This window comes from Phascolarctos cinereus, unplaced genomic scaffold (assembly GCF_003287225.1).
Source record: "Phascolarctos cinereus isolate Bilbo 61053 unplaced genomic scaffold, phaCin_HiC Scaffold_9;HRSCAF=440, whole genome shotgun sequence".
Classification (NCBI taxonomy): domain Eukaryota; kingdom Metazoa; phylum Chordata; class Mammalia; order Diprotodontia; family Phascolarctidae; genus Phascolarctos; species Phascolarctos cinereus.
Genome location: NW_027556402.1, coordinates 262,348,389 through 262,373,408, shown reverse-complemented (window position 1 = coordinate 262,373,408; position 25,020 = coordinate 262,348,389). Strand labels below are relative to the sequence as shown.

At 52.4% G+C, this 25,020-nt stretch overlaps 1 protein-coding gene across 2 annotated transcripts in view; it reads right to left on the bottom strand.

The window, feature by feature from the left end:
* Positions 1 to 6,127: 6,127 nt before the first annotated feature.
* CARS1 (cysteinyl-tRNA synthetase 1) overlaps positions 6,128 to 25,020 on the bottom strand; it is a 56,430-nt gene continuing 37,537 nt past the window's right edge. For both annotated transcript variants that reach the window (XM_020970754.2, XM_020970755.2), the window contains 10 exons: positions 24,421 to 24,524; positions 23,643 to 23,740; positions 22,595 to 22,784; positions 22,036 to 22,104; positions 20,640 to 20,721; positions 12,257 to 12,337; positions 11,871 to 11,938; positions 8,428 to 8,487; positions 8,064 to 8,147; positions 6,128 to 6,766 (listed from right to left, as the gene is read on the bottom strand). In XM_020970754.2, the coding sequence (XP_020826413.1) occupies positions 6,632 to 6,766; positions 8,064 to 8,147; positions 8,428 to 8,487; positions 11,871 to 11,938; positions 12,257 to 12,337; positions 20,640 to 20,721; positions 22,036 to 22,104; positions 22,595 to 22,784; positions 23,643 to 23,740; positions 24,421 to 24,524 (971 nt within the window). In that variant the 3' untranslated portion in view covers positions 6,128 to 6,631. The remainder of the gene's footprint in view (positions 6,767 to 8,063; positions 8,148 to 8,427; positions 8,488 to 11,870; positions 11,939 to 12,256; positions 12,338 to 20,639; positions 20,722 to 22,035; positions 22,105 to 22,594; positions 22,785 to 23,642; positions 23,741 to 24,420; positions 24,525 to 25,020) is intronic.

Sequence of the window (25,020 nt, the reverse complement as noted above, 5' to 3'; positions counted from 1 at the left end):
ACGCAGAAGCTGGCAGGTCCAGCCTGCATCTGAACAAGAACTCCTTCTCCATCGTTCCCCTTATTGGTTCATCCAGCCTTTGCCTGAAGACCTGAAGTGAGAGGGAGCCCATTCCAGATTTCACCCATGATGCCATGACTAGGGTCGACATGTTTAACTTTGAATGAAGGGTCTGTGTTGCTCCTTCCCTGGAGAATGCTTTGTTTGTCAGTATCAGACAAGGCTAGCTTGACTATTTGCTTTCGATTCTGCCAGCATTCATTTCTACTTGCTATGAGTTTGCTTTCCAAAATGTCCTGAGGCAGCTCAACATACCCTTTGGTCACTCATTGTTCTGAGCTTGTTCCTGACTTCAAGCCTAAATCTGCCTCCCTTTTGGGCCAAACGTCCCTAGACCAATTCCTCTTCCACAGGAGGATGGGCCCCTGGGGTCAGCTCTTCTCCAGGCTAAATAGGTCTGGAGTTCTTTCACCCAATCTTCTGGGTGATGGCAGGACATCAGGGCCCTTTACCACGCAGGCACAGTCCAGTTGGGCAATGTCCTTCCTAGCATGTGGCACCCAGAATTGAGTACAGGGCACTAGAGTAGAGAACAGGGGGCCACGCAGCTCTGAATTCATATGCAGCTCCCACTAGCTTTCTCAGGGGCCATATGGTATCACCGAGCTTGTGGTCTGCTAACACTCCCAGCTCTCTTGTGGACAAACAACTCTTTAGCCAATGCTTCCTCCATTTTTTACTTATAGTTGACATTTTAAATCCCTGCCTCTGAACCGCAGCCACATTTATCCCAATTAAATTCCATCTCATTAGACTCAGCCCAGTGCTATACCCTATACATTTTCAGTGGACACAGACCGACCTTCAGTGTGTCAGCTTTCCCTCCCTGCTTTATGGCATCAGCACATTCCAGAAGCCTGCTATTTTTGCCTGTATCTAAGTCACTGATAAGAAGGCCAAGCACAGATCCCTGGAGTCCTCCACTGGAGACCTTCCAAGCTGCTCTCAAAAGACAAAGGAGTGCTCTTTGGGTGCAGCCATTCCAACAGCTGTGAATCAGTCCTGTGGCCTACATCTTATCTCTTCCCCTAGAATGCTTGATCAAATGCATTGCTAAAATTGAGGTAAACTACATTTGGGGCATTTCCCAGATCTATCAGTCTAGTGACCTTGTTACAAAAGGAAACAGTTCTGGTGGGAGCTGTCCCTTCACAAAGCCCTCCCTGCTGGCTCTGGGAGCAGTGGCTCCTTTGTTAGATATTAAATAGCCATTCCTTGAATACATTCTAGATTTTTTCCAGGAATCTAAGACATACGCAGTGGCCTAGAGTTTAAAGGCTTCACTCCCTGAAGTGAAACAGAAGTATTATTTTTATCTGTGTACAAGCCTCATCTCTGCTATTAGATGGCAAACTTTTCTTGCCCTTGGCCCAAGCTTTTGTATTTCTTCCTTAAGCACACTGCCTTGCCCAAAGAATACTGTATATATGCTTGTAGATAAGGGGAGAAGAGTTTTTCCAATTTTTACATGTTTGGTTGTTAATAGTGTTCATATAATTGTCATCCAGTTTTGTAGATACATAAAGTAAATATTGATGGAAGCATAATTTGGTAGAAACATTCTTCTTGTTCTTCTGTATAAAAGGACAATTGGTGAGTTCTTTCTGGGGCCTTCATCTTGTGGAAAGGTCCAGGCCAGTCAGCATTCCCTTTCTGGTTCCGCCTGACTTCAAAACTGTGGCCCCATATGGGGTACCTCACAATATTCTTCTTTACCCACAAGAAACCAAAGGAGGGAATGGAATAATGTGTTCTGAAGAGCAAGGGAGCCCAAGAAGCAGCCCAGGACGACATGCCCTGTAAACCCCTAAGCTAATCACTCATGAAAAAAGATGGATGTTCAAGTGGCATTTAAAGCATTTCTACAAAGAAAACCAAAGCTGAGCAGACGATATGCTTTACAAACACTTAAGATAACAAAAATACAAGAAGATAAATGAACCCAGCCACCAAGGTGGCAGATAATGAAATAAACTGCCCTAGAAAAAGAAGGAAAAAAGTAAAAAGAGAAAGACACCTATAGGGTTAACAACAAATAACAAAATAATGAGAGACTATGAAGAGATTTCTTCCTTAAAGTACATGAGACAAAGGGGAAGGTGGAAATCTAATCTAAGTGATGATAGAGAAACAGGCCTGAAATATGAGGGCCCAAACTTAGAGGGACCCCCTCCCCAGAGCAATCACTGTTTTTTGCAGGACTGAGTTGCAGAGCAGGAGGGCATATAGGGGAGAGGAGAGGAAGATGAGAGAGGTGAATGTGTGCTATACTCTAATCCAGTCCTGTAGACACTTGGGAAGAAGAGTCTACATGAGAAAGGGTAAGGAGGCAAAGGACGGGATTGGAATGGGGGTGGGGGGAAAGAGAGGGGCAAACTTTGTTTCAGTGGTGGGAGGGGGTCCCAGTGAAGAACACTCTTATGGGAGCAGAGAGAGAGATTATAAATGAAGATGGCTACCTTACAGTCATTATAATCTTCTGGGATTTGGTGCTTAAAGAGACCACCCATCCTGCCTAGGATGCAGCTGCCTGGAGATATCAGCCTACAGGGCCTGGAGTCAGGAAGATCTAAGTTCAAATCCAGCCTCAGACAATTACAAGCTGTGTGACATTGGTCAGTCACTTAACCCATTTGCCTCAGGTTCCTCAACTGTCAAATGGGAATAATAACAGTATCTACCTCAGGGTTGTTGTGAGGCTGAAATGAAATAAATTAATATGTAAAGGACTTAGCACAGTGCCTGGCATCTAGTAGTGACTTGATAAATGCTTGTTTCCTTCCTTTTGACCTCAGGGGAAAGGAAATCAGAGCCCCTGGGGGCAAGTGACCCCCAGAAGAATGGGAGGGAGTAGATGGAAAGAGGAGATTCCACGGGAAATGGTGGGGGGAAAAGATCATGGAGAGGACAAAGGATGGACATGAACTGCACATTCAGGGACAGGGAAATTCCTAGAGCAGATAATATGTTGATCACCTGCAAGAATGGGTATTCCTGAGACTGGGTAGATGTTACTGTTTATCCTTCATTCTCAAAGAGGACCATGACCTCAGAGAGGGGATGTCATGACCCGCAAGCGAGTTGGACTTAAGTGAGGGAAGGCCATGCAAAGTCACCAGCCTCACTTTCTCTTCTGTTGCCATCTGGGAAGGGGATGAGTGATGTCCAAGAGACAAAAAGGGGTCTGGGTAAGAGCTATGAGGCAAAAACTGAGAACCAGTGAAGAGGGAAAGCCAACGTGCACCTGTGAAGCTTAATTCCATGAGGAAAATAGAGGCTAAAGAAGCAATAAATAAGTACAAAGACTATGAAGGAAGGCTTAGCACAGACAGAAAGAAAACTCAAAGAAGCGTCTGAGGAAAAGAAGTCCTTTTTAGAAAACAACTTTTAAACAAGTTGAAGGGGAAGAGGAGAAGGGGGATCTTACTCGACAACTTAACCAAGAGAGAAAACAAAAGAGGTCTCTCTAGATAAAAGGAAGCAGAAGGACTAACTTAACCCAAGCTCCAAAACTAGGGAAAGGGGTTAACAATGAGGGCATGATGTTAGGGGAAGAGGGCTGCCTCAGAGCAGACTGAGCCTAAAGAAATGAAGGGACATAGCACTTTCGCCGCAGAGGAAGAGGGGAAAGTCCAGATTCGGACGAGGTGCCATACTCCTGGCTACACCCAATGGGAGGCTTCCCTTTGGGCCCCATGTGCAACCATTTCAAACTGTCAGGCACAAGGCCACAGCAGATGGTGGCTATGCTTTCTTCAAAGGTCTATCATTTAATACTTTTCAACTTCATGCCCTAAATCATTTTTTTTTTAAATTCAATTTTATTTTCATTTCAGAAGTTGCTCCTTCCCATTGAAAAGGCAAGATATGCTCTACTTCATCAGCTTTGTTAAAAATCTTGATAATAAAGTCCTCTTCTGTTTTGCTTTACCATTTCCTGGAGATGACCGTGGGTTCTAGAAAGGCATTATAGAATGGGGCAGTGGTTCTCAAAGGGTGGAAGGAAGGAAATAAGCATTTGTTAAGTGCCTACTTCAAGCCAGGCACTGTGTTAATTGCTTCACTATTATCATCTCTCATTTGATTTTCACAAGAACCCTAAGAAATAGGTGCTATTATTATTCCCATTTTACAGATGAGGAAACTGAGGCAAACAGAGGTGAAGTGACTTGCCCAGGATCACACAGCTAGTTAGTATCTCAGGCTAGATTTGAACTTAGGTCTTCCTGACTCCAGGAAAAGCACCCTATCCCCTATGCCAGCTAGCTGCCTCCCAGGGACTTGTGGGAGTCCCTGAGAACCTTTCAGGGGTCAGCAAAGTCAAAACTCTTTCCAGAATAATAGTAAAAAGTTTTACTCCCTAATATGGTAAACATCAATAGAGATAGCCTATATAAACCAAAGCTCTTTGGGAGGGGCTCCTCACTAATTTTTAAGGGGATAAAGATTTCCCGAGACCCACAAGTTTGAGAAGTTCTGATGGAGAAGACAGAACACTGGCCTGGGAACGCAGAGAGTCAGGGGATGGGGGGAAGGCTCAGCACAGACGCTGAGTGACTGTGGACAAGTCCTTGACCCTCTTGCAGCCTCTTTTTCAGATCCCTGTACTTCCTCACAGGTCGTAGGGTAAAGAACATTCTTTGTGATGGAAGAGGCCTCAGCAGCTCTGAGTCCATTAGCACGTGAGTTATTCAAGTCCTTTCCAAGCCAGGCCCCAACCTATCTTTCCAGGCTTGCTCCGCCTGCCAGCCTCTCAGGCATTCCTTGGTTCAGCTGTTCCTCACACAATCCACTGTCTGGCTCCAGACCTGTGCACTCACTGGCTGTCTCTCATGCCTGGAATTCTCTCCCTCCTCCCTCTCACCTCTTAAAATATCTGGTTTCCTTCAAAACTCAGCTCGTGTCACTTTATATGGGAAGCCTTTCTGGATTCTCACCCCCCCCCCTTGTAATTAGTTTGTATATATTCTACATATTTATTTTGTACACACATCCATACATTGTCTCCCCCCATAGAACATAAGATCCTTGAGGGTAGGAAGAGCCCAGCATAGGGCTAGTAAGTAGGAGGCATTTAACACTTCTTAATTGATTGAATGGTCCCCTCTATAAACACCCCTGACAAGTGGGCCTCTAACTTTTGTCTGAAGACCTCCAAAGAGGCAGAACTCACATCTCTTGAAGCTACTAAGTAGCTTGAATTGTTAGGAAGTTTTCTCTTTTATCAAGATTAAATGTACATCTTGGCAACCAACCCCCACTATTCCTGGTTCTGCCTTCTGGGAACCAACAGGAAAAAAATCTAATCCCTCTTCCACAGAACAGCCTTTCAAATACTTAGACACAGCTGTTATGTTCCTGAGTCTTCTCTTCTCTAGGCTAAATCTGTCCTATTCCTTCCAGTGATCCCCATATGATACGGACTCAGGGCCTTTCACCATTCTAGTTGCCTCCTCTGTATCCTCTCCAATTAATCACTGTCTTTCCTGACATGTAATGCTCCTAACTAAAAACTGCTGTGAAGATGTTATTATGCCAGCAAATGCAAGCTTCTAAGATGTTATTTAGTCAGGCAGCCTGAGTAGGGGCCTGGACACGAAGAGCCTAGCTATCTGTTGTTTGAGGGCCAGTCTAGCTGTGAGAGAAAAGCATGGGATTTAGAGGTGTCAGAGGAATCCTGGCTCAACCACTTATTAGCTGGATGAATTTAGGAAAGTCCCTTCTCCTCTTCGGGCTCACTGTACTTTGCTGTCATAGAGGTGTGGGACTGCAGAGGCCATTCCCAGAAGCCTGGCACCTACAGGGGAGGGAGGAGCCAATGGCGAGTATGATCCTTTCAAAGGACCTTAGGATAAAAGTGAAGCAGTATGATTCAGGGAATCTTTAAAGAAGACTTGGTGCCCCAGTGGGGCATGTCTGATTTCCTAATAGTAAACACAGCACTTGCCATAACACCCTCTGGCTCATGGCTGACAGCACAGACGCCCCCCCCCCCCCACCACTGTGCTGAGCTATCACTTCCTTTGCTGCCTGGTCCTAAGTGTAATTGTCAACTGGAAACACAACAGAACTGGTGAAGGATTTATTCATTATGACTGAAAAGGCAAACCTTTGTTTAGGGTCTCTCGGTGGGTTCTGCTATACAATTGTTGGACATTTTATTCACCTCCTAACATCTCTCAGGTCGATGCCCTCGGACCACAGCTGAGATTAGCTGGATAACAATCAGCATGGGAGACAGTTTTCTCAGTCAGCTGAAGCCATCACACTGAGGGGGCCCCTCATCTGGGAGCTGCTGACCGAGCATCATCGTCTGGGAGCGCCACACAGGCAATGTGGGAGAGGAAAGCTGGCTCAGCTTCAGGGTCCTTAGGGCCATATAATTTCCAAAATGCTAAAGTGGACGATGCATGATGGACATCTGCACCATCCAAACCCTCAGTCTGGGACACCAGAGAAATGGTCCACATGACAAGAGCTTCAGGAGGCGGTCTGGATGGCTGTCGGCAGGCACAGAAGAATCACTCCTTCACCTTGGATCACTTCAAGAAAATCCGTCTGCCTTCTCTTCTCATTTTAAGCTGCCATTTTGAACCAGCTGTAAATACTCTTTATGGAGTTTGTCCTGGCCTTCAAAAAGTTTCTTTAGCTTCTTTGTTTGTCCTTTGCTGAGTTCTTTGCCCTCTGCATCATGTGTGGGAAATCCCTGCAACGTTAAGAGCATGCTGCTTTCAGAATTTTTCCCCCTAATTAGGTAACTTCCTAATACACCATTTCCCTCCTTTTGCCCAGAGACCCCACCAGCAAGGATAGATGAAAAGGCTACGCCATTTACTGAGACAGGGAATTGGATCAGGCCAATTCTTGGCTGGTAACCCCAACATTCTAGGAATCTACAAGCAACAACCAATAGTCTCAGATGTCTACTTGTGGGGCATCAGACTCGTAATTTCATCAGTTTAGGGAACTCCCAATGAAGAAGCCCCTTCTAACAATGCAAGGCAACACTTCCTCTGCAACTTACAAATCTTAGAGAGTTGCCAAAGTTACTGAGAGAGTCAATGGCTTGCCTAGGGTCACACAGCCAGCATGTGGCAGAGGTGGGAAATGACTCTCGGGCTTCTTCACTTCAAGGCCAGCTGTCTAGCCACTGGTCCATGTTGCCTCTCTCATACCTTACCTGCCTGAGTTTTTCTCCCCTCATTTATAAAAGAAAAAGGAACAATCCATGTGTCTTCTCATCACAGTCCAGACAGTAGACTTTCTTCTAGGAAGACAGGTGCTGGGAGTAGGGAAGGAGTCAAGCGCTACCCATTTTTTCATTTCTTTTTCTTTCTTTTTTTTTTAAGTGAGGCAACTGGGGTAAAGTGACTTGCCCAGAGTCACACAGCTAAGAAGTATTATATGTCTGAGGCCACATTTGAACTCAGGTCCTCCTGACTCCAGGGCCGGTGCTCTATCCACTGTGCCACCTAGCTGCCCCGATTTTTTCATTTCTATCAAACTGGCTAGAAAGCTATAAAGAGATAAAGGAACCAACATGGCAGAGTCTGAAGGCTGAAGGTAATTTGAAACAGAAGACATATTACTGCAATAAAAATTTTCCTCAGTGAAGATGGGAGATGCATTTATCTGGGCTACTGTTACCGGGTCAGCCCACCACGTTCACTGAGAAGCCTGATGAGGAAGCACTAGATACAGCTCTACACAAGGCTGGCTCTGTTCATGCCCAGAGGAGGAGGGTGGGCCTGATGCCTGGCAAGGAAGTAGATGTGTAGGAGGGCCCTGGCTACGGGGACCAGGAACTAGGCTCTTCCAGCTTGCTCTAGCAGGGAAATGGATAGCGGGAGAAGAGTATAGAGAAAACACCAAAGAAACTGTAGACCAAACAGATGGTCAAGTGACCCTCTTTCTTATAACAAAAACTTGGCTGGATATCTTAACCTCCCTAAACCTAATGATGCCAGTCATGGCCATTTAGTAGAGATAAAAAGATTCCTTACATTTTCATCAAACTTGGAGTATTTATCATTTTCTGCTAGAAACATTTTGCTTGGTGGAATCTTCATCTTTTCAAGTTTGGCCGCCTGTAACACACAGACACGAGTCACTGCTAACACCAGAGCTGCATGGTTTCCAGGACAGTTATGCCAACAGCCGTGGCGATCACAGAACACTGACAAGAGACCCCGCCAAAGTCAAAGGGCCTCCAAACCGCTCCAGCTGCTCCCAGGGAAATGGGCCTGAGCACTGGGAGCAGGAGAAGCCCAGAGAGCTCCAGAGAGCACAGCAGGTGAGCCGCACCAGCACTTGGCAGCCCTTCTGCCTAACTCACCCCCATGGGGTCATTTCACTTGGTCAACTCACTTCCTGCTCCTGCTTCTTCCGAGCAGCATCTTCTTTCTTCTTCCTTTTCTCTTCTTCAGCCTAGGGGGACACAGTGGAGAGTCACGTTATTGTGTCATGGCTGTCACAGGCAAATGGCATGGTAAGCTCAGAGTTTGTAGCCGTCAGGCCTGAGTGAGCTTTCCCCTCAGAAAGGGAAGGCAGGCCGGCTTCTGCCCCACCGGTCAGCAGGAGGAGCTAACCACTGCAGGGCACCAGCCCCTCCCTGGGAGCAAGAGCAGCCCTGCTCAGTCAGAAGGCCTCTGTGTGGGCTCCCTCCTAGTCCGGAGCATCTCCTTCCTCCCCAGCAGGCAGCAGGGAGAAGACAGGGGTCTTTGCTGGCAGCACTGCTGGCCTTTGGCCAGAGCACTGGGTTGTTTCCGAACAACAGACTCTGTTGTCGTGAGATTCCATCTGTTGCCAACACTGAATGCTCCCTGAGCAGAAGCTTCACTATGGGACTTAAAAGAGCAGCAAAATGACTCATGAAAATGTCCCACTGCCAATTCCCAGCCCTGCCTGGAGACAGAGAAGAGGAAGGAGAGGAGAGGGTCCCCTAGGATCATCTCCTGCTCTGGGACACCGGAGGAGCAGAGGCCAAAGGAGAGGCTGCCCCGGGCCCCTAAAGCCCTCTCGCCTCCCTGAGGCTTGCCCTTCAGCACGTTCTAGAGAAAGCATCTAGGGGAAAACTCGACAACGAGGTGCTTTTCCCAGGCTCTGTCACAGTCTCGCTGTCCAGAATAAGGGACTTCCAGTTGGTGCTCTGCAAGACCAGCAGCCAGCCAGAGCAGGCTGGGAGCATCCTCCCATAGCTCATGGAGGAAACTGGCCCTATTAATGAGGTGTGCACCCCACCCTGGGGCCGGAATCAGGAGTCACAGCCACCTGAACCAATGCTGGCTGCTTGCTAAGCATCCCTCCTCTGCTGCTGTGGAGAAAACAGCTTTGATTAACCATCAAAGACATTAGAACAGTAGCTCTACCCTTGGAACTCTGTGTATGACAAGGGCGGGGCAGGGAGGGAGGGAAGAAGAAAGAGAGAGAGGAGGGGGGAGAGAGGAGGGAGGAGAGACAGAGAGAGGAAGAGGGGGGGGAGAAAGAGACAGAGACAGAGATGGGGAGGAGGGGCCCAGCATGAACAAAGGAGCGGAAGCAGAAGTAAATCACAGGACCTTGGCTCGGGAGCCAAAAGGGAACTTAGAGGCCATCAGGTCAAATCCCCTCATTTCCAGATGATGGAACTGAAGCCCAAGGAAATGACCTGCCCCAGGTTTCACTGGCAGTCAGTGGCAGAGGCAGGATTTGAACCCAGGGTCTTTGCCTCTTTCCCTTCTATACAATCTACCTAGGGACCACAAGCAGAGGGTTCATGGAGCACAGGAAGGTTCTAATGAGGCCAGGTTCCTAATGAAAGAGGAGACTGAGGAAGCCTGACCAATGATGAGGCAGGGTGGGCCCATGGAAAGAACCAGGCCAACCACAGCTGGGTCTGAGTCTTTCCCAGCCCCTCTCTGGTCCTCAGTTTCTTCCTGTGTAACAGAAGAGGGCTGGATCGGCTGGTTTTCTGTTGTCCCTTGGAGTGCTATGGCTCCAGGGAATCTTTGGGCAGCAAGCCTTGCGATAAGGCTGCTGTGGCAACAGGAGGAGATGGGAAGGGATGGATCAAGCAATCTTAGGACAGAGAGTCAAGAGGACTGGGAGCCCAGTCAGTGTGGGAGGAGTCAGAGATGATGCTGGGGTTCTGCACAGCGGCAGCCACAGGGACATCCTCGTCACTGTCCAACGCTAGAAAAGCCGGAGGGTACAGTGACTTTGGCCAGGGCAGTGGCAGCGAGGGGCGGCCCCACCGGCTGACTTGGTGATCTGGGTGTGACCCTGGGTGAGGGCCCGAAACACTGGCCAGCTAGGAGGCCGGTCAGGTCAGCAGTCAGAAGGCAAGAGCAGCCTCGAGCCCTCTCTGTATTCAACTGACATTGCTAAGACTGTTAACTGGGCAATGCAAAAGCAATCACTGAGGAAACGTGCCCTGTTATCTGCCTGCCATGTGTCCCCCATGCCTCACTGCCGGCAACTGCAAGCGACCTGCCCAGGGTCAGACGGGCTCTCGAGGCCCAGATCCCAGAAGCCTTCATTCACTGGGTAGCCCTTGAGAAACGGGCAGGGGAGGGCAGGAGCGAGGATCACAGCCGGTGTGCCCCTTGGGGGCCTCCCCACATATGCACAGCACTGGGAAGGGGGCGTCAAATGGTCCCCGAAAGTCCGGGCAGGAACATCCCACCTTCTTGGACACTCACGATGTTCTGTGGGTGGGGGCACGAGAGGGACACAAGCCAAGCACGTGACAGGGACACCTATTGGCCTGAAACCCCAGAGAACACATCCCCAAGCACATTAACCAACAGGGTGCAAGCTCCCTGAGGGCAGGCCAGGGAGGGTCCAGGTCCCATGATCTCACTTGTCCATGCAAATGCGCCCAGGCAGGTCCTAGCCAGGGGCCTGGCAGAGCCACGCCCGTGCCCGGTCTGGGAGGACTGGGGCCGCCTTCCTGTCTGGGTGAGGCCACAGAATGGCAGCAATGCTGGGAGATATTACTTTGCACTGAACTGGTGCACCTGGTCAGGAGGGAAACAAACACGCCCTACAAAGAACAAAGTCTGCCCTTCAAGGCCTCTTGGACTCAGGAACCTCACTTATTCCACGAAACATTTCCTGAGCCAGGTCCAGATGGAGCCTGCCAAGTGTTGGGGGCTGGGTGAAAGGAGAGCAGAGCAGGTGTGTCTGGTCTGGCCTTGCCCGGAGGCCCCCCCGCTGTCTGTCGGCACCTGCCTGAGCCCACCCTTCATCGGGTAACAAGCATCTCCCCGGGCCATGGGCCGAATGGAGAGGGCGGAGCTGCCCGTGAGTAGGAAGTGACTCCAGGCAGGTCTTCAAAAGCCCAGACTTGTCTGAATCAAGACAATGCCCAGAAAAGAGGGTCCTGCGTCTGCACCTCTGAGCCAGGGATGCTTAACGTGCAAACTTCCCTGGCCTGAGAACCCCTTCCTCCCCGGCAGCCAGCCTGGCCAAGGGGGTTTAAAGGGCACAGCCGTCTGTGTGTCCATCACTCGAGAGTCCTGGATTACGCTCACCAAGAGCTGCGCATTTCACACTGGGGAATTAACTCCAATGATTTGCCCTTCATTTGACCTTGGGGCCAGTGGGGCTTGTGTCGGGACAGCCCTCACCCTGCCCCCATGGCCTCCCATCCCCCAGACCTGCCCAGCGGCCTTCCTGAACTCACTTTGCTCCAAAGACCATTTCTAGGCCCCTCTCCTTCCATGGCCTCTACCTCCCTTACAAAACCACCACCCTTCAATGTCTTCAAACACAAAACAGCCTAAATTCAAGGCTTCCTTCTCCTTTCAGAGAGTTTTACAGAAACAAACCTTTTTTTTGTCTTCTCTCTCTTTTAATAAGGTGTCTCTGTCCACCAGTTTGAGCACAGTCGGAAGGCCTGCAAAGCAAGCTGCTTGGTCAGCAGAGCAACAGGGCTGAAGAGCAGCCCCAGTGCTCCTCCTGCCCTCCTCTCCTCGCCACCCGCCCCCTCCCTCCCCCCGAAAGCCCCGAAGTGAAGGGTCCAAGAGGTGAAAGCAGACTCTCGGACACTGGGGGTTAACCTTAGAGGCCAGACAGAGAAGCCCAGACATCCACCCCAGAAACATTTCCCATCTTCCTTTGGTGATCAGCTGCTCAGAATTCCCACCAAGGTCTTTTCCCCCACTCTAAGCTACTTGGATTTGACTAGAAACAGACTCCAAGATGCCCAAGTCACCTTCATGGTCCTCCAGCCGCACTCCAAGCTCGGGGAGGACATCATCACGGAGGGCGTCGCTGAGCTGCAGCACCTCGGTGACTGGTCAACAGAAGACAAGGGGTCAGTGTCTGCCATCATACCCAGGCACAGTGGGTGGCAGGACAGGGGAGCTCTGAAGGGTTTTGCAAAAGAACCCGGCCAGCTCAAAATCAAGGTCCCAGGGACTGGGGGCTTTATGTAAATCAATGGGAGGGGTAACTGAACAACAGCGGAATGAATGACCCAAGTGAATGCCTTCTCTCTCCCTCCCTCCTTCCTTCCATCTTTTCCTTCTTCTATCTCTCTCTCCTCCTTTCCCTCCTCCCTCCTTCCTTCTCTCCTTCTTTCCTTCCTCCCTCCCTTCCTTTCTTTCCTTCCTTTCTTTCTCTCCTTTCTTCTTTCCCTCTCTCCTTTCCTTCCTCCCTCCCTCCCTCCTTCCTCTTTTCTTCCTTCCCTCTCTCCTTTTTTCCTTCCCTCCTTCCTTCCTTTCCTTTCTCCTTTCCTCCCTCCCTCCTTTCTTTCCTTCCTTTCTTCCTCTTTTCTTCCTTCCCTCTCTCCTTTCTTTCCTTCCTTCCTTCCTTCCTTCCTTCCTTCCTTCCTTCCTTCTTCTTCCTTCCTTCCTTCCTTCCTTCTTCTTCCTTCCTTCCTTCTTTTCCTTTCTCCTTCTTCCCTCCTTCCCTCCCTCCTCTTCTTCCTTCACCAAGGGCAGGGCATCACTTCCCCTCTGCTGCTTCTCTAACCCACACATCAGGGTGCACTGGTCACTCCCAGGCGCCGAGCTGCTGGCTCAGGACACTCTGAGAACACCCCGGCTCTTCTGGCCTGCCTGCAGAGGCAAGGGCATGCTCCTTTGGCCGTCTGGGGCCAGGAAAAGCAGGCAGCACAGATCCCCGTCCTCTGAGGATGGGCTGCAGTTCTGGGAAGAGCTCAAAGTCCCAAAGAACTAAGTCTGGCAGACAGGGTGGGACAGTCATCTCTTTACTCTTGTCACAGAAAACAAATGTCAGTCACTGCCCCCACCCCCCAGGTAGGGAGGGAAACTGAGGCAGGGAGTGGCCCGAGCAGTTAGGGTCTCCCAGGGCTCACCCATCTGATCCTCCCTCTGTCTCAAGGAGGCAGGGGCGGGATCCCAAGCTCCATCAGCTGCACTCCCCCACTCCTTTGTCTCCCTCATCTCTCATCATTTCTGGCCCAGCTCTGACAGAGCCTTGTAGGTGCATCATCTCCTCTCTGTTCCTCTAATCACCCTATAAGAGGCAGGCCACTCTACTCCACCGCCTGGGCCACTGCGATGGCATCCTCACGTGGCCTGCCTCGCAGTGTCTACCTGACCCATCAGGCACAGGTCACGTCCCACGTCCTTTGTCGACACCCTCCTGCCTCACCAGTGGCTGCTCTGCCTGGCGCTCCAGGCCATGCCGCAGCCCGAGAACGCTGCGCTTGGAGCCACCCTGAGCTCGGAGCCTTGTAGATGCACCTCTCTGCCTTGGGTCACTCACACAGTATGTCTACAAGTCCCTCCTCTCCATTTCCCCAGGGGAAAGCAAGCTCCCTGAGGGCTGACCCAGTTTGTTTTCTCTGCTCTACCAGTGCCCAGCACTGGGCTGCACGCAGTAGGTGGTTAATGACTTTAGTGGAAAGGCCTTTTCATTGGCCAATTTACTCTAACCTATTCTTTTTTTTTTCCCTAACCTATTCTTTAGTACCCAATTCAACTGCCAACAACTAGAGGAAGCCTTCCCAGACTTCTCAGGTCCATATAATAACCCCTGGACACTTCTCTGATGCAGGCAGACAGCACTCCATTAGATCCTACATCCCAAGAAGGCAGGTATTTTGGCCGAGCTAAACTGTAGTCCTCTACCAGTACTCACAATGGGAGCCTGCCCACAGTAACATGTGAGTGACCTCAAGATGCCCCAATGGCCCAAGGCCCTCCAGGCAGTGACGGCTCCTCAGTGCCTGACGTGGTGCAGCTCTGGCTCCAGGCCTTTCCTTGCTTATGCTGACTGCCCAGGGACGCCCAGTCAAGGTCACCTCTGCCAAAGCACTAGAGCTTTACTGCACATTGTGACCCAAGCACCATTGGGAGAAGAGCCCACGAGCTCCCAGACAAACTGAAAGAAGGCGCAAGGAGCTTGGAAAAGGTTCTGCCCTGCTCACTCCTGCTGACTGTCAGAGAAGCCTCCCAGGCGTGGTTTCAGCCCTGAGCATCACATTTTACAAAGGTCAGGGGGGAGGCAGAGTGTCCAGAGGAGATGGCCAGGATGGGGAAGGACTGGAGAAAGCAGCTGGGGATGAGACAACTCAGGGCCACGACAGAGAGTGGCAGTCCAGTGGAAGAAGGGCTGGTTCGGTCTGCCCCAGAGGGCAGAGCCAGGAGTTTCCAAGAGGCCCTTTTCAATTTGAGTTCAGGTTCAGAAAGAACTTCCTACAATTTAGAACAGATGGAGGAGAGGGCTTCAGACAGAAGCCGGTTGACAGCTTCTTGGAATGGGGTTGGGGGAATCTTTTTTCAGGTGTGGCTTCAGTGAGATGTCTCTGAGGTCTGAGGCCAGCTCTGAGAATCTACGAGATCTGGTTTCAAGAACACTTCCAACTCTTTGGAATGACTTTGGAAATTCTGCTGAAGTTATTTCTATCTCACCCTAAAGAAGCTTCTAAAAACTGCTGAGAAGAGGACAAAGAGGTGATCCCCCAGGATCCAGAGGAAGAGTGGCTCAAACCCCTGGCCTTGGATTCTCCAGGAGTCAGCCCAGGAGGAATGGTGATGCAGCCAGTCCACCAGACCCTGGGGGTGTGGACTGAAGGGAGGCTGTCCCTGGCCTCAGGGGAGGGAGGCAGAGATAAACAAGCACAAACTTACAGACCCAGGAGCCAAGAATGGGCAGCAGATGAGAAAAGCCTTGTGTGTCGTGAAGGTGGCCGGGCAGCCAGGGATTCAGAAGGGAGACAGGAGGAGAGGATTCCAGACATGGGGGGCCGCTCCTTTGGGCAAAGGCAGGTGAGATGAGAATCAGCTAAGAGCCCATTTCACAGGGGTGGAGACTGAGCAGAGGGGAGTCTATGAAATGAGTCTTGAGGGCCAGCATTCAACGCCAGAGTCTTTTTTCGGGGCAGGGCGGCAGTAGTGACACAATCAGAACCATGTTCTGAAAAAGGACTGGAAGAGGGGAGACCAAGGAGGAAAGAGATGTAAGCCCCTGCCCTAGGGGAGAGGCAGCCTGAAGCAGAATGGAGAACCCTGGGCAGCGGAGCGGCTTGGGACCAACGAAGACAACACCAAGGCTGGAACGTGGGTGAGTGGAAGGACAACGGTGCCCTCGGCTGGCAAGAATGAGAACGAGTGCGGTCTGGTGACAGCCGACCTTGACATGTCTGGGGGACGCCCACATGGAACTGTCCAGCAGACAGGTGGTGAGGCGGGACTGCAGTTCAGGAGAGACAGCAGAACCCCAAAACGCAAGCTGCACAAATTCAGAGAATCTACCTAAACATGCCCGGCCTGCAGAACAGCCTCCCCAGCTTGTGTGGGTCTGATCTGCCACAGGGCAGTGTCACTTCGGGCCTCAAGAAGGTTTGTGGGTCATCGGCACAGAACTGACAGACACTCCCACAGGACCAAGCAAGGCCCGGGGAAGGGGAGATCCCAGAGCAGAGCCCTGGGAGACTCAAGAATCAGACCGTGCGGGTGGACACGGCGGCCACGCGGCTGCCCACCATCTTCAAGAGACCCTAGAAAACATGCTCTGCCAGATTCTGAAAGCAGAGAAAGTGATGAGGCTGCCGATGGGGCGGGCCGGCCTAATGCTGAGTGCTGGCAGGAGTCTAGCATTTAGGTATGGAAGGGTTCAGCCTGGCCCGCCAGCCCCTCTCCCCTCCCTGCCTCCGGTGCTCCTCAGGCCCCCTGAGCTAGTGCATAGCACCAACCAGCTTCACAGGGAGATGGAGGACCAGCAGGCCTTCCCGGCTGTCCTTGGCAGCCCAGCACAGAGCAGGGGCTGGCCAGAGGCAGAAGGCTCCTGTCTGACATTAGGGACCAGGCAATCAGCTTAGCTCCTGGGCTGTTCCAGAAGCTTCTCTGACACTGCAAAGACTCCCAACACTCAGGTTCATTCAAGGACCACTTAAAGTCTTGCTTCAGGACCAATTCCATTAATAATTCAAACTCGTTTTAGAGACCGAGATGCAGGCCAAAACTGAACAGCACAGAACACTTCTCCAATGTGTACATCCTTTAAGGTTAATGGAATATTTTACCCGCAGGGAAAAAAAAAATTTGCCTGCATAGCAGCTTCCTCCCCCGGCCCTGTCTTACTGAAATAGCAGCTGGCCAGGACAGACCAGAATGGGCCAGGCTAGGCTAGGATGGGCTATGCTAAGTCAGGCCAGGCCAGAACAGGCCATGGCAGTCCAGGATAGGATGGGCTGTACTAAGTCTGCAGTGAGGTGGGAGGGGACCAGACGGTTGTTCATCCCAAAGGAATAGGGAGCCACTGCAGGCTTTGTTAACAGGATAATGAGTGGTCAGACTAGTGTCTTAGGGCGACCAAGAGAGGGGCTATTACAGTGGTACCTCTGAGGTCCCCGAGGGCATGATGACCTCGGGGGGGGTGGCTAGGAAGAGAGAGAGGAGGGAAAATAGGAGAGAAGTTACAGGGGACGAAGTGCCAGGGAGAAAGTGGGCAACAGTGCAACCAATGGTGGGGGTCTGGAAGAGGGGGCGGGTGAGGGACCAAGATCGCCAGTTGGGTTATTTACAGTACCAGCCGTATATGCTTTGCGAACTCTCCTGCTGTCTGGCTTGGACCTTCCTAACAAGCACCAAAGGCACCCAGGAATCCTACACTCTGGTCTGGTGCGACAGCACGGCGGCGGCCCCCAGAGCCCCCATCCCGGCTCTCAGCGTCCCCGGGCGTCGCCCCTCGGCTCTGTCCTGACCCCACAGCAGCTCTTGTGGACTCGAGCGTCCTCTCAATCAAGACCACTCCCAGAGCTGTGCCCGGCCCTCCTCTCTCCCAAGCACCAGAGCTGGACGCGGTGGAGGCATCGCAAACTTGGCGTGTCCAAACAGAAGCCAAGACCTTTCCCCTCCAGCCCTGGGCTCCTCTACACTGCGCTCTCCCTGCCAGGGTCACACATGAAGGGCTGGCCTGTTGCCTGGGTCTGCCATCCCTCTGTCTCCACCACATCTAAGCGGGCCGCTCGGTCCTGCTGACTGTCGCCACACCGTCTCCTCCTTGGCTCTCCGCCCAGTGCCTGTCACCTTGGGCCTTGCTCACCACGATAGCCTCTCTCCCTCCACACAGCTGCCCAGGCCACATTGCTAAGATGCACACCCAGCGCTCTCTGCTCAGGCCCTCCCCCAGCTGACCTTGCCTGCCTCATTGCACAGGCCTCCCTCGGCAGAGTCTACGTGCCGGGCCAACCAGACCACCTCCTGCCTGTTCCTGCAGAGGCTGCTCGTATCCATGGTACCAGGACATGGAGCAGAGCCTGAATGGAGTGGTGGTGACATTTCTGAAATATCAAAGGCAGAGATGGGGGAGCCCAAAATGAGCGTCCCCCCGCCCCGCCCCCACCTCTATCACCCCTTCCCGCGCAGTCTCCCCCAATTAGAGCAGAAGCTCCCAGGGCTTAGCACAAGGCCCGGCACACAGTAGGCACTTAATAAATGCTCTATCTAAACTGTCGATTCTTAGCTCTCTCATCTTAATGTTTTGGCCTGAGAATTGCCAAGGTACTTTAAGGATCTATCTCTTTTTAAAATTTTACAAGAAAAAATACTTTTTTAAAATGTCAAGCTTCTCTCATTAAAAGATGCCCGTAGACCTGCACGGAGTGGTTTGGCTTCCTGCTTCCATCCAATTCAGTGGTCCTGCACATGTGGATTCATTCACAATTTCCTCCACGGCCTCAGTTAAGATGGCCATTGCACGCCCAGCCAGCGCCTGCCATAATGGTGAGCCATTCACGCTACCCCGTGAGTGCATGGTCCTTGGGCCCACGTTGGCCCAGCAGGGCGAGTCATGTTATAACAATCAGAACTTCAGAGAAAACTCAGAGTTCAAACCACCTGATTGTGGGGAGCACCCTCCCTCCCAGGGGAAAGGACATGGATGAATCTTTTCCTCCCCCAGCCCCACAGGGGACTACCGCCTAACATCAGAAAAGAGAGACTAAAAACCCAGGGCTGCGGCTCGAGCCTCATCCGACCAGTGACTGCCCCGGCCTCAAGACCCTAGAAGGTCCCTGACGGGAGATCGAATCCCCTGCAGGGACTCTTCTACATGTGAGGAAGGCCCAGCATCAATTTCACCAAAATAGCGAGGCCCAGCACCCACAAAACTAGCCACTGGATTCAAGCAAGTTTTAGGGCCCAGGAGGCCGACCAATCATGTGGCTAAATCCAAGCATCAAAGAGGAAGAAGAGTCGTGTGCATGTGTGTGTGTGTGTGTGTGTGTGTGTGTGTGTGCACGTGTGTGTATGCGTTTACCAAAACTGGCAGAAAGTTGGACAAGTCGGGGAAAATAGATTGAGACTCAAAACCTGCAAGAAGCACTGAGTAAACTGGATTTGTGCAGAATTTGGAGAGCTGAAAGGGCACCCCCCACTACCATACGCACCTCTGCCGGAAGCAGCTCACCCTGCTGGGGTCTACTCTGACCCTCACAAGCCTTCCTGACCTCAGGCCCACATCTGCCTCTCTGCAATTCCCAGCCAAGTCGACATCCCCTTCCCTGGACACAGGAGCCCAGCTATCACGGCGGGGAAAGGAAGCAGGCTAAACCTCCTCATTGCCCATGACATTGGAGCCAAGCCCCCAGTTCCCACAGTCACTGCCTTCTCTGGACTGTCTCCAGCTTCCGGGAGGAGGCCTTCTTAAACGCTGGCACGCAGAATGGAACACGGCACACTGTGCTAGGCACGGCAGGGAGCAGCCTCCCCAGTCCTGGCAGCCCTGGATCCATGATCCCATGATCCCATGAGCTTTTTGGCTATCAGATCCCACTGTTGACTCACACTGTGCTTCAGGTCCACCCCCCCCCCAGATCTTTTTCAGATCTAACTACAGGCATCTAACCGTGCCTCCCCCTCCCCAGCTCACTCTTTCCCTGAGTCCCTGATTAAACTCTCAAAACACATGGAACAAGAAAAGAGCAGCACCTCCCTGTGTCTGACAGTCATGCTGACTCCCTAGGCCAACGGTACCTGCTGGAACAACTAGGAAACACTCAGGAATTACAAACCCACCTCCCTTGTTTGACTGAAAACACCAAAAGTGGTTGAGGGGCAGCTGGGGGGCAGTGGATACAGCATCGGCCCAGGAGTCGGGAGGACCTGAGTTCAAATCCAGGCTCAGACACATGACACTTACTAGCTGTGTGACCCTGGGCAAGTCACTTCACCCTATGACTAGCCAAAAAAGCAAAAAAAAAGGGTTGAGATTCCAAAGACTGACAGAGTGACAGGTCATTTCACTCTTCTGTTGGGAAAGTGCGAAGGACCCTCAGCTCAGTCCTCTACCCCCGCCCTCACTCAGGCAGACCTTTAGCACAGGAGTCAGACCCAAAATGTTATCAAACAGACCACTGAGAGGCCTCCTCCTTGGCCTCCTGGCCTCCAGCCTCTGCCGTCTCCCATCTGTGCCACCCAACCTTCCTCATGGGCAGCTCAGATCCATCCACGTCTCCTCCTGGCCCACGTCTACCTGCCTTGGGCACCCAGGGTTTCCTGTGACTTCCATGGTCAGACACAAACCCCTCGGTGTGGGCCTCTTGACTTTTCCAGCCTTGCTTATACCACTCCCCTTTGCACACCCCACAGGCCACTCCACTGGCCTTCTCCCTACTCTTCCTACACAACACTCCAAGTCCCGTCTACAGGCCTTTGCCCAAGCTATGCCCTGTGCCTGAAATGCCCTCCTCCTCAGAGGCTCATCGAGCTGTAAAGGCCCATTTTACAGATGAGCAAACAGAGGCCCAGAGGGCTAAAGCTGCCTGCCTGTGGTGACCCCAAGAAGCATCAGAGGCGGGACCTGATGCTTTTTCCGACTCAGCAGCTTCCTGGGCCCCTGGACACTACGGTATCTCCCCCAAGAGGAGGGCGGCTCCTCGGGAGCAGGCAACCCCAACTTTTTGTCTCTGGCACACAACAGGTGCTCAGTAAATGCTCAGGGACTGCCTGGCTTGGCAAACCAGCCCTACAGCTAGGATTTTAATCTAGGACCAGGTCAACGACTGGAATAAAACGGATTCACTCTGAAATGTCCGGGGACACACCCACCGAAGGAGGAATTCCAAACGACCTTCCCTCCTCCCAGGGAGCCCCATCTCCAGGGCGAGCAGGGCCAGTCCTTACCTCTCTTCTCCCGGGCGATTCTCCGCACCCCTTCTCTGAAGTCTGAAAGCACCTGCAGATAGGGCGTCACCGTGGCCTCGAGCTGCAGGAGACACCGTCCGAAGATTGGCAGAAGGCAGCGAACGCTCGGTCACTAAGCACCCACTGCGCTCCGAGCACCATGCTACGCACTTGACAGATATTGCCCTGTCTGACCCGTACTTTACGGCCAAGGAAACTGAGGCAGACGGAAGTTAAATGACTCGCCCAGGGTGACCCAGCTGGTGAGACTCCCACGTCAGATCTGAACTCAGGACCAACCTGGCTTTATCCACTGTGACTTCCGGCCACCTAATTAGCACAAGCTATACTGTTTCCTACTTTATAGGGATCAGCAGGTTCAAAAACACCCCCTAAGAAAGACCCTGCGTAGCCCGGGCCTGGACTCTGGCAGGGCCCCTCCCCCTTCAGCCCATGGCCTGGGCCTGGCCCAAGCACAGGGCAGAACCCCGCAGCAGGCAGGACCGTGGACACAGTGGGGACACAGTGAGAGCCAGGGGCATGCCAGCTGAACTGAGATGCCCATGGAGGAGGGAGGCATGCTCCCGAGCTTTCTTCCCAACTAGGGGCAAATGGAGTAGGATGTGACCCTAATCCCTCTCCCGAGTCCCACGCTTTCTGGTGGTTCTTCTAGGGCGCTCAGCATGACTGCCCCTTCCCTCAGCAGGAGCCTCAGAGGGGACACAGGCCATACAGGCCTGCCGCCTGCCCCTCTGGGCAGGCCCAGCCATGACACACACCAGCTGGCACATAGTAGGTGTCTGAGAAATGCTTGCTCTCCCAGGGAACAGGGGTCGCCAAAAAGGGATTTCTACCTAAGAGCCCATTAGGAAGAAGCGCCCACAGCTGCAGCCGCTGCAAGACTCCTGGGCACAGGACGCAGCCTAGCAGGCCTCCCTTCTCCCTACGTTAAGGCCACTGACAATTCTCTTGACAAAATGCCTGCAGATGGGCGGTGCAGGAATCCCCTGACTACATCCTGTGACTGAAAAGCTTCATGGGGCATCTAGGATTTGTGGCCCTTGGACTCTGGTACAGTTTTAAATGCTGATGTTATGAATGAGGACTGAATTTTAAATCAATAATTTCTTTGGAAGGGGAGGGTCTGAAGTATATGATGGCTCCCAAAAATCCTGAAATGGTTATTTTCTGGGCAATTTCCTTCCCAGGCATAGGCAGAAGCCCACATTCAGCCTCCGTGCCAAAGTCCTGTTTTCTCCCTCCTTTGGAATTGAGACATTCAGCAAGACAATTCCTCCAGCTGGGCTGGGGATGAGATCCCCACTCCAGAGAAGATGCCCACAAACGTGAGCTGCCTGGAGGGCAGGCCTTAGACAGAGACTCGGCTTCTACTCACATTCAGGCTGGGGCCACTTCCACCAACCGGAAAGCCCAGCATCTCCTCACTTTCTATGGCACCAAAGACCTGGTAGGGGGACAAACAAAGGCACAATGTCACATCGAAGGCAGAGGGTGGCCAAGCTTGGGCTCCTTCCACACCTGGCTCTCCGGCCTCCTCAGAGCACCCCAAATGGTGCAGGGGAGCCCGGTCTCCCTAGGAGTCTGGCCCAAGAAAGGACCCACCAGATGGGCTCCAGCCTGGTCTCTAGGGAGGGCCAGGTCAGGGGCCCTTTCCGTCCAGGTACCTGGGTTCCCTTCCTCAGGGCAGGAGCCTGATCACATACAGGTTGGGCGCCCTCCTGGCTACCAAAACGCTGTGTTCAATCCAGACTCCTGAGCTTTGCCAAGGACAAAGCAGATCACAGGCTGCAGGTGTAGGATCTGCCTTTTGTAGGCAATGACGTCAGCAACATAATAAGTGGCCCAGTGGCCCCAGGGCTCCACAAGCAAACCTTTCTGAACCTCCAGAAAGCCCTCCCAGAAGCCCAGCCTCCACCCCACCGCAGGAGGCCCACCTTCAGCATGTGGGTGAGGTAAGCGCTGATGTTTGCTAGCAGGCCTCGACTGGGCAGTTTTCGGGCAGATTTCCGAGCTGCCATGTAGAGATTGCTCTGGCTGACCAGAGATCGCATCTCCTCTAGGACTGTGCGCGTGTCAATGTTATCACAGAGGGCTTCATGAATCACCGCCTTCTTGTCATAAAAACTAGGCAGAAAGAAGAAGGGGCAACAGTTGGCAAATTGATGCCTTGCGGGCAGAGCAGGTCTGGCCATTCTGAAAGAAAAGCATCAGTCCCACCTGGGAAATCCCTGGGCTATACCTTCCCTGGGGCCCCGCTACTCCTGGATGAGGCCCGTCCCCCTAGTGATGACCTGCAGGGACCCGAACTCGGAGAGAGGCTGAACGGGAGGCCAAGGGGCCACCAAGGGGCTGCCGGTCAGCCAGGGCGTGGCCACACAAGCCACAGACTAGCTCTGCCGTGGGGCACCACCGTGCCGGAGAAGAAATGAGAAAAGGGGCTGGCTGTGGAGAGAGCTCAAAGACTTGTGTGAGCAGATGCAAAGTGAGCAGGACTCGAGGAAGGACTTATACTCAGAACATCAGCACCGCAAAAAAGAGCAGGTGCAAGAGCCCTGGGAACGCTGAGCCCACACCCCCAGAGGCCCAGCTGCCTCGGGATGGAGGGCGATGGGTGGACCAACACACAACGGGACACGGCCAGTGCACGCATTTGTCTGCTTTGACTGGGCTTATGTGGTGCGAAGCTTTTGTGTTCTTTCTTCCAGGAGGGGAAGAAGGGGGTGGGGAGAAAAAAACAAAGACTTAATAACTGAAAAACAATAAAAATGAAATGTACAAAAACAGATAAAAAACAGAATTGTTTCATATGAACATGGTGCTCAGGAGAGCAGGGAGGGTGGGAGCCCCAAGGGCAGAGGGCCCATAGGAAGGGCAGGAGCTCAGGCCGCCAGACAAGGAGCCCCCCACAGACGGCCAGCGCGCCCCTCCTGGAAGCTCATCCCAAACACTGAAAATCCCCAGAGCATGATGAAGGCTTCTCACGTTTTGTTCAGCTCGAGCTCCTGGGCTTCCCACTTCTCAAACTGACCCGTCACATCAGCCGGGGCACGAAGAACGTCTTTCACATTTAAGAAAAACTCCTATGGGAAACAGTGAAAACCTCCCTTGTAGTTCAGCCAGAGAAATTGCTCTTCCTCAAGGCCCCCAGCCTCTCCAGGCCAGGAAAGTTCAGGAACAAGGACAGAGGCCTTGGAAAAAGGAGATGGGTGATGAGCCCCGCCTGCCTACCCTCGAGGGGGAGGGGTGACATTAGAGGCTCCTCCAGGCACAAGGGGACTCTGCCATGAGGACGTTCCTCCCCCAGCAGAGCAATGTTTGAATTTACGTAATGTCAAATTAACAAAGATCGTTTCTGGCAGACCCCCTCCTAAAACCTGGGGCATTCTAAAGCTAGAAAATAAAAGGTACTATATTGGAACTAAGGCTCCTAAGTAGCTTTGGGCCCTGAGGGAGAGCGTGGGAGAAGCTGCCCCATCAGAGTTGCCCTTTCTGTGCAGAAGGGGCACACAGAGGATTTGGGGGAATGGCCAGCTTCTCAGGGCATCCCCCCTTCAGGCTTCTGGCTCAGCTCTGAGCCAAGAAGGCACGGTCGAGGAAGACACGGTCGAGGAAGACACACAAGGCACTAGGACCCTTTCCAAGTACGCCCCCGTGGGTGGCGGCCCTGCCCCTCCCCCCCGCCCCGGGCTGGTCTCTTCCTAGGACAGGAAGTGAAATGCTTGTGGGTGGTCCACGGCCGGGCAGCGGTGGTCTCACTCACATTCATGAATCTCTCGTACTGAATGGCAGACTCCATGGTGTTGCTGGAGTAATCGAGCGTATCCTTCCAAGAGTGCATTAAAAATGCCAACCGCAGCTGGCGCGCTGCAATGAAACATATCAGAATGGGGAGAAGATGTTAGAATGATCCGCTCATTGGCATGAAACAGCTGCGATGTGAAACCTGCAAATGTCCAGCCTAAACACTGACAGAGCGCCAGTTGGGCACAAGGGCCACAAGGAGCATCGCCCCTGCCCTCTGTGAGGGAAGTCACACACACACACACACACACACACACACACACACGATCCATACAAAACGGCCACAAGGTAATCTGACGGGGATCGGGAAAGGCCATGTGGAGACCAACGCTGGCGCCTGAGCCAGATTATGAAGGAAACAAAGGGTTCAAAGAAGCAGGTGACAGGGAGGACAACGCAGCCATCTGAGACAGCCTAGGCAAAGGCACAGCGGTGGGAGATGGGAGGAATGTCATCTATTGGGAAAAGCAAAGAAGAGTCTGCTGGGCCACAGAGTGTGGGAAGGCCAGCCAGAGGAGGAAGGGCTTCAGACCCAACGGAGCATAGGATCTTGGAGCTC